General features: G+C 32.9%; 1 protein-coding gene across 1 annotated transcript; it reads right to left on the bottom strand.

The window, feature by feature from the left end:
• Window positions 1-515: 515 nt before the first annotated feature.
• Window positions 516-4351, bottom strand: LOC111004099 (sodium channel protein Nach-like). Its single transcript, XM_022274948.2, has 10 exons — window positions 4236-4351; window positions 3866-4063; window positions 3531-3797; window positions 3343-3454; window positions 3146-3270; window positions 2046-2197; window positions 1558-1611; window positions 1064-1158; window positions 813-918; window positions 516-634 (listed from the first exon to the last, which is right to left on the bottom strand). The coding sequence occupies exons 1-10, from the start codon at window positions 4349-4351 to the stop codon at window positions 516-518; spliced, it is 1344 nt and encodes a 447-aa protein (XP_022130640.2).
• Window positions 4352-8844: the final 4493 nt, after the last annotated feature.

Consider the following 8844-nt stretch of genomic DNA (forward strand, 5'->3'; position numbering starts at 1 on the left):
TATACAACATCTAATCGTATGAACAAATATTATATAAACAAACCTATATGGGTAGACCCCTTAGGTAAATTAAATTACAATAGGGTAATAGTGACATGTTGTCTTCTATTAACGCATCGTAAATTCAACCCGTGAGCACCTGCTAATATACTTCGGCCTCTTCGACCAATTAAACACTTGCCTTTGTCAAACGTTTTGTTAACGAGTCTGGGTTAAAGCTAACTGCTTAATGTAAGGGACAGGGTTTGCTAATCATTTATGAGTTAGTTAATAAGCAAATAAGGCTTTTCTAATCCTATGATAGCAATGAAAAATATTACTGCTTCAGTTTTCACAGAGGTTGAGTTAAATATTATAAATTATTCTAAATAATAACTTTTTGAGTCCATGAAAATTATTGCGTAATTTGTTAGTCTATGTAAAATTTTCAGATAAACAATTTACAAATATTTTAATATTTATTTTACAGTAAGTAAAAAGTGAAATATAAGGAAAACTATGCATTTAATGCATTATTAATTACGTAGATTAGTGCGGGTGTAATAAAACAGACGTAGAGTTAAAAAGTAAATAATCTCTAAGAAACTGAGAACACTACAGCCAAGAAACAATCCAGCCATCCCACCCACCGCCACTGAAAATTTAATTTAAATCATCAGATACACATTACATTTTATAGTACAAATTTTGATACAGCACATTATCAGAGTTAATTAGCCTTCTGTATAGGTAGCTTAAATATAAAAATAGGTCTTGTTATAAATAAGATTCGACAGAACAAGTAGGTACAAAAGAGATATAAAATACTGTACCTAGAAGATCAGTGAACCCGAAAATAATATCTCTGCGATACCTCAAGCGAGGATAGCTCGCGATACCCCACTGCAGGTTTGTCCCTAAAAACCATTCTTGTAAATCCTGAAATCGTTACTATATGTAAACATGGTGAAATTGTAAAAAAAAATCGCATACAATACAAGCATGCTTTTTTCATAGATTCAGCTGCTTTATTATTCACAACTTTGGGTAATTAAAAACAGTAAAAGGAATCAAATGTAGGTACATTTGATTGTATGACGTAGTTCACATCCTCACATATCGGTAAACATCCGCAATTTATCTTCTTTCCTCTGCTATCACGTAATTTGTACAAAGCATCTGTAACAGTATTTTAAAAGTAAATTTCTTATTAATAATATCACTTAGAGATAAATGTGAGATAATAAACATTAGTTAAGTACAGGTGTATTATTAATTTTAAGATAAGAAGAGCGAGCGTGCGACTCTCATTCCTGAGTTTGACCAATGAACTTTCTTTCTATGTGCATATTTAATATTTCCTCTAACAGTGAAGGAAAAAATCATGAGGAAATCTGCTTATATTAGGCCGAAAAAGTTGTCGGCGTATGTCAAGAACCGATGGATGATCGCCTACTTGCATATTAGATTTACAAATGTTCATGAAACAGATGCAGACATCTGAGGCCTAGAGCTAAAAGGCACTAACGATTTTTATTTTATTTTAAGATAACTTAACTCGTAATAAATTACTTTTACCTTTATGTTTTGCTAAACAATGCAATCCTTCAACATCACAAATTTTTTCGTCGCCTGCCAAAAAATAATAGCAATTTGAATGCGTAAAAGTGGAAATAAATTCGGTTAAAAATATAAAATAATAAAAGATTTAAGTTGGCGCCTGGTAGTTAGTACCGGTGACCCCGGAGCTGGTACTTTCCTGGCTCAACGAATAAATATCGCCATACAGCGAGGAAATGCTGCCAGCATTAAAGGTGCACTGCCACAGGACCAAACTTTTTAAATTTGTTTTGACTTTTTTTTATAATTTTCAATTAATTTTATTATTACTTTGTAGGTTAAGAAAATTGTAAATACAGTATACTTGATTGATCTATAAAATTATGCTTAAAGAAATAAAAAAACTTAGTGGATTTTAAATGCTAAGTCTATTGTTATTTTTGCTCTATTGTATAGAGTACAGTGATAAAGAAAGAATTGTTTTCGTGTTATATCAAAGGTATTACCAATGGCTCTGTAGAAATGTGGTAAACATTTGCAGTACTTGAGACAGAGGCGCGCACGGCACTCCATCTTGCAGTAGGTGTAGGAATATACCGCAAAATGCGTCAGGTTATTTTCATGTGTGAAGCGACAGCGCCTCTGTCCAATTGTAAGACTGTAATGGAAAATATATCAGACACGTCAACCAACCATACTATGAAACTTTTATTTGGTAGTCAATTATTTTAATTCTTTATTTTTATCATCACGCTATTTTCGGAAAGGGTAGGCAGAGGCAATAGATCTCGACTTGCAACGGTCCTGACATACATCTATCACTTCATTCACTTTCATGGCATTCATAATACATACTTTTAACTGTCTTATTCTCTATACTCTAAACGATTTCCTTTCCTTGGTCCAGGTATTTCGCAAGGATCTGTTATTAATAATTACATAGATACATACATTTCCTTTCGTTTCCTTGTCACTACGTCCTCTTTTAACCCACACTGCTCAATTTGCGTATCTCATTTTTAAATATTTTATCACGTAATGTTACACCACATATACTACTCAACGCTCTTATATCCACGGAATTTATTCTACTTTAATTCTTTCACTGCCACACTCAGCACTCATTGCCGTATGTTAATGTCATCTTCGATTTCTTGATTAGACATCTTCTTTTAGTTCCTCTCCATTACTGGAGGTTGGCCGTCAGTCTCTTGATGCGGTTCTTATCACAGGATAAGAACCGCATTTGCAATAGGTACCCGTCCACTCCCTAATGTTGCAAAGCAATGATTTCTTGTTTCTAAGATTCTATTTCTGATTAAACATAACGCAATGCAACACTACATTTACTCTATTCTCAACATTCACTCGTCTTTCTATACCATCGTCATACATTCCATCCGGAGTAAACTATACAGCGTGCACGAACTTATCCACTTGTTCCACTGTTTCTCTTTCCATCAGAATCTCGAATACGGTCTAGGAATACAGAATAGGAGACAATTCACTAGTAGCTGGTGGTTAAAACTCGTTTTTTCTGCATTTCTCACACAAGTTAACAAAAACAGTAAAATAATAAATATTATGTTGAATTAATATCGGAAACCTGGCAGCCTGGGGTGACGTGTACACAGTTATAGCTGTTACGTAAATTTTCATATAAAACATCTCAGCGGAATGCTGGTACTTGCTCGCAATGTCTGCACCTTCCAATGGCCCATGGACGTAAACCTTCAAAGCAAAAACAAAGTTACGAGTGACCTTGATTCATATAACATTTCTACAACAAATATGTATACAAACATAATAAGAGGATATGTTCATTATGTGCGCAAACACTTCTCCATCCAATGGATGAACCATGAGAGACTCGTTCTGATCTTTGATCATGTCCCATCGTTTTGCTTTTAAGTAACTGAAAATAATATTTATTAGTGTTGAGTAACAAGTAATTAGTAGTAATATTTATTTCAGTTAAACATAGATATTACTTTGGAGAATTATATACTGCAATTTTAGAATTGATCGCATAGCACAGACCCATCTCTGTGATTGTCGGTATTATTTCTAAATCTCTTCCCAGCACTCCGATAGTCAAGCTAGGTTTAAACCCTGTGGATATACTTAGAAGTATGTCGAGGTACTGCGTCGGGTCCATATCTTTATATATTGGAATGGTTTCAAAGTTTGTGAATGATGCGTTCGCTAAAGCCAACAAAAAAGCCTTAAGTTCTCCTTTGTCTTTCACATCTCGAGACCTAAAAATATGTTTGATATAACGTTTATTTATTTGAATAGATCGTGATCTTACCAAAAAGTTACTCACTGAATGAATTGTTCAAGCTTGGCTGGATCCACCTTCTTATCGTTGCAGATGGTGACACAGGGAAATGTTGTATTCCAGGCATACATGTCACGGTCCATGGAAACCACGGTAGGTGATGACTGGTATCTTAACCAAGTGGTTTGAGATAGGTATATCGATCCAAAAATTGAGGTTATTAAAATCAATAACCAGAGACATCTGATAAAATGAAAAATATATGATATTGATATGTTTTTTAAAGAATATAGAATTTAATTATGCAAGCGATTTTATATGCAGGGCTCATCTGGTTTTAATTTTTTATGTACATTTTATATGATATGCTGTTTCTTTAATAAAATGAAGATAAAGATCTAAAAAAAGGACTTACATTTCACATGTGTGTCTTCGTGGAGCTACTAAATGATTCAAACCATGAATGGATGAGGTTTTCAAAAATAAAACCAGATAATCTTTACTTTTAGAACCAATCTTTTTTAGCAACATTTTTTTTCGTCCTTTGCGGAATTGGTTATCATAACTATTACGTTTTTGAATCGATCTTGGTGGCATGGAATATTTAGTACCGTCCCACTTGAAGGTATGAATTAGTTTGATAACAAAACACTGTTGACGTGACACAAACTATCACTATTACAGTCATGAACTAATTTGTTAGCGTTTATCAACTTAATTTCATAAATCACGCAACTGAATTCGATTTATCAGCACTTTCAAGGGCTCTCAAATTATATTAGTGGAACTTTGGTATAAAATATTATATATTTGAACGTTAAATCGTAAGAATATTAATTTAATTTTACTCTTAAATAAACTACGACAACCGTTACATAGATATGTAAGTTGAAATGTACTTATTACATTCTCGAAAATGTGATTAAATATAAAAGTAATAAACTATATACGTGTTGGCCCAAATAAAACTCGTACAAGTACCTTGAATGATACATGAAGATTAGAAATAATGAAATAAATATGTTGGAGAAAGATTATTCTTACTATGGTATAAATAAAGTAAAATATTTTAGCTGATATAAATAAAGGGCGCAGCTCCGTAATAAAACAAGTAACGAAAAATATATTCAACAAGAAAAATTGATACCTGTCATCGCGTTGACGGGAAGCTAACAGAATTTTGAATGCTCATCAAACAGTTTTTAAACATGTTTGGATTCGTCTGAAGATGATGAATGACGAAAACGCTCACGTATTTTTAAAAGGAGTAAATTAAATTTGTTTACGTTCCATTTAAGATGCGTCTACTGATACAGCGTTTACATTCTGAACTCGAATTTGCTATATATATATTATCGCAATGTCCCTACAGCCTTTTAGGTCTGTAATCATTTCTAATAGGCAAGTAGGTGTGCATGACAGACACCGTCGACTTTTTGGGTTGAATGTCTTTCTTTTTCGAGCGAGTGTTAAGTGCACATATAGACGTTATAGAGAGTCCATTGGTACACAGCCAGCGGCATGAAAGCTACAACCCTATTGATGACAGTCGTAACTAAACTACTAGTCCATCACTTAGAATTTGATAATTAAACAGAGAAGTTAATACCGTAGTGAGGAGGATATACCCCAGCACAAATAATATGTAGTAGTAGTTCAAACTGAGAATCTCTTAGCACTTTAAAAATATACATTTTCCACTACTGGGCTTAAAATACAATTTCATAACACTGAAGTGTTACAAAACGTTAATTTAAAATCCATCAGAGCGTTTCGCAAACCTTCCACCTCAAAAATGACCTGTCAAAGGTAAATAGGAAACGTCACTAAAAAGAAAACCGATTCTGAGTCTAATAATTTCCAAAGTGTCATGTCGCCGAGAAATAAATGAAGTGAAGAAAATAAATTTCATTTAAAAATCACGGTGGACCATTATTTTCCCCGGCTTCCCCTAATTAATTTCTTGTCACCGTCTGGATCGGCTATGCCAGTGACAGCGCTGAGGACAAAGAGCGACTTACGTAAACTAAGCGAGAGTGAGAGAGATGGATAGAGAAAGGTGAGTACGCGCTTCATTATCATCTTTTAGTAGTTAGCGGAAGCAAGATACCAAGTTAGCTCCGGTCGAGCTCAGCCCGCCTGGTACTTTTTATTAATGATCGTTGAAAATAATAAATAGGTTAATTAAAATTAACTTAGGATTTTTTATAATCTCCGCTTTTACAAAACTTTGGAGCCGAACGGAACTTTTTACCATTCAATTCAGCTCGAAGACAGGTTTTGATTATATTAAGACTTTAAAGCAGGCGTCACTTTCTCATTATTATCTAGAGATTTGTAAGAATGTTGGTGATAAATTCATACCTACGATGAATTTTACTATAATTTACTAAGTTTACAGTTAAACAATGTAAGCAAAACAGCAATCTCCCAGAAGTAAACAAAACAATTGAAGGAACAATAGCCAATCAAATAAATCACGAGGTCCGTCTTACAAATTAAACATTATTCTTTCAATCGGCATTCCGAACCGGGGACGTTTTATTGGAATTTTTGCGTATCTACGTGCCAATAAATACCCGGTCGTACCCGGGTTTACACGGGCGTACGGCGACACCCACACTCGGAGATACACACACACGAACGAACATGCAAATCGGAAAGAACACGGTACAAACGTGTTTTCTATTTACTGTTGCTTCTGTTGTAGGATCGGATGTACTTGATACTTTAGTCACGTATCGCCGGGATGGCTTGTTGATTGTGATTCACATTACATCATAAAGTCTTGGTTTTATATTAGTATTTACTTCCGTAAAGAGCATATTTAATTAATTATATATTCATTATAAATAAAACAGGAGTAAAACTGTGACAAAATCGTGAAAATATTTACAGGTGATACTGTATAAATTTCGTTAGCCATGCGTTTGCGATCCTTCTGACATTAAGTGTCCATAGACGGTTTAACTTAACATCAGATGAGCCTCATTTCCGATTGTCCCATATAAAAACGCTATTCGGGCAATAGCTATAAGATCTTTCAACTTGTAGACCACATTATAATTAATAATACCTCATTGATAATAATATAACACGCACTGCGAGAAATAAAATCTTTAATGCAGAATTTTAATTGGAAGTGTTTAGTTCTAATTGCAACTATCAAACAAGTTAATCGCAGTACATTAGCTAGATCCGGGAATGGTCCCTTTAACACGACACAGAGGCGTGTAACAAAATAGGATACAATATAAAAAGCGTAAAAGAGATCGTATTGATTTGCTGGAATTTTTATTAGTCAGTAGTCACCTCGCACGATATTTGCTTATTGCTTCCGTGAGCTTGCTTCCCTATACTTGCGACTGCTTTGGCTTTGTTTGTCAATATCACAGTTATTTTAGGGAAATGTTTTAAACTGCACAGTTTATTGTTATTTTATATTGTTATCTTTCAATGTTTATTTAGTTGCCCAGAAATTTAGGCTAAACATACATCAAAAAAACAGGAAACACAAATTAGTATAACTCCTAATAATCAGTTTCTTGTCTCAAACCTAGTACGGAAAAATAAAAATTAAAAATTACATGTAACAATAAAAATAAAGTAACTAAAGCTAAACTAAAACTAAAATCTAAAAAACAAATATAAGAAAGTAAAATTTTAATAATCTAAGGGTTAATGAGTCATAATTAATATATTTAACTAGCTAATTGCGAGACAAAAGAGAATTGCTCTTGAAGAATATTTTTAAATAAATCTAAAGTTGATTTTGTCTGTGATCTAGAGGTAAGTAGTTTCTTTATAGCTTGCTGTATATTATTTTTTATGCCAACTGGAGGAAAAGTACTCTAAATAAATGGCTATACTTACGGCGTTTATTCGGAGGCAATTATACGGAAAGTAATGAGTTTAATATTGTTATAATAAAAGAAGAAAAAAATAACAAATATAATTGAATTGTTTTAAGAATAAGAGAAAACCAGCATTATTTATAAAAAAATAGTGTGTGAAATTTGCTTACATATTTTTTAATACTTTCTCCGGATGGATTCAAACTATTAAATATTACTTTATCTGAAGGAAATTACTTGTAGGTGACGTTCTCTTTTAAAACCTTCATTGTATTATAGAAACTTGACATTTAACATACTCGACATACAACAATGAAGTTAATTGGAGCAGATGAGCACTTACTCCTAACCAATATCGTAACTCCAGTGAATTTTAGGTAAGAACAAGTTACACAAGTTTTCAATTAATAAAGACAAGATGAACGCGATTCGAAATTCAAATTGGCTTAATTCCAAATTCAAAATTAAAAGTACACGAAACCGAAATGAGCATTGTAAGGGCGTGTTTACACTAAATAAAGAGCAAAAGGTACAGATTCGTAAGATGTAAATCAAACTGAATGTTTTATTAAACACTCTGTGCTGGATATTCAAATTAAGTGGCGGTGTGAGAGCTCGACAATTGTGGAAGAGACTTTCTTTTAGAAAAAGTACTGACGTGAAGTGTTAAAATCATACAATTACACACTTTATTTAGAAAAGTACCTATAATATTGATAAATACGGTTTTTTATTAAATGGACATAACTATTATTGTTTCAATTTTTTTTATTAAGAATGTAAAAACATCAATGTGTGTGGACCCAAAATTTAACAAAAATTGGTGTTACGTACAGTTGCTGTCGCTAAAATTGTATGCAATACCTTAAAACACATGTCAACAAGTTAAACTATAATGTAGTATCGCATACAATACAACAGTTACAATAAATTTTTCATATTTTAACCAATAAAATAATGAAATTCCATATTTAGCAAGCCTAGAAGATTTCCACCTCTCGCTCGCAATATTTACCCGTTACTTTCTGTAAATATTCGCGAAACATGCCGAGTATAACTCGTACAAGAAAATTAAGCTTGTTTAATTACTTTGTGTGTATCTACCCTTAGGGTAACGTGTGCTGACTTTATTGCGTCTTATCAATTATTTTCATTATTATCATTAATTAA

The sequence above is a fragment of the Pieris rapae genome, chromosome 2 (assembly GCF_905147795.1).
Source record: "Pieris rapae chromosome 2, ilPieRapa1.1, whole genome shotgun sequence".
Lineage (NCBI taxonomy): Eukaryota > Metazoa > Arthropoda > Insecta > Lepidoptera > Pieridae > Pieris > Pieris rapae.

What these genes read in the sequence shown, in the direction of transcription:
- LOC111004099 (XM_022274948.2), bottom strand. Translation starts at nt 4,351, where the DNA reads ATGTTGCTAAAAAAGATTGGTTCTAAAAGTAAAGATTATCTGGTTTTA. An exon ending in CGAAGACACACATGTGAAAT is followed by an intron (nt 4,064 to 4,235) that starts GTAAGTCCTTTT and finishes TCATTTTATCAG; the next exon opens with ATGTCTCTGGTTATTGATTT. An exon ending in ACATTTCTACAGAGCCATTG is followed by an intron (nt 1,612 to 2,045) that starts GTAATACCTTTG and finishes ATTTTTTGGCAG; the next exon opens with GCGACGAAAAAATTTGTGAT.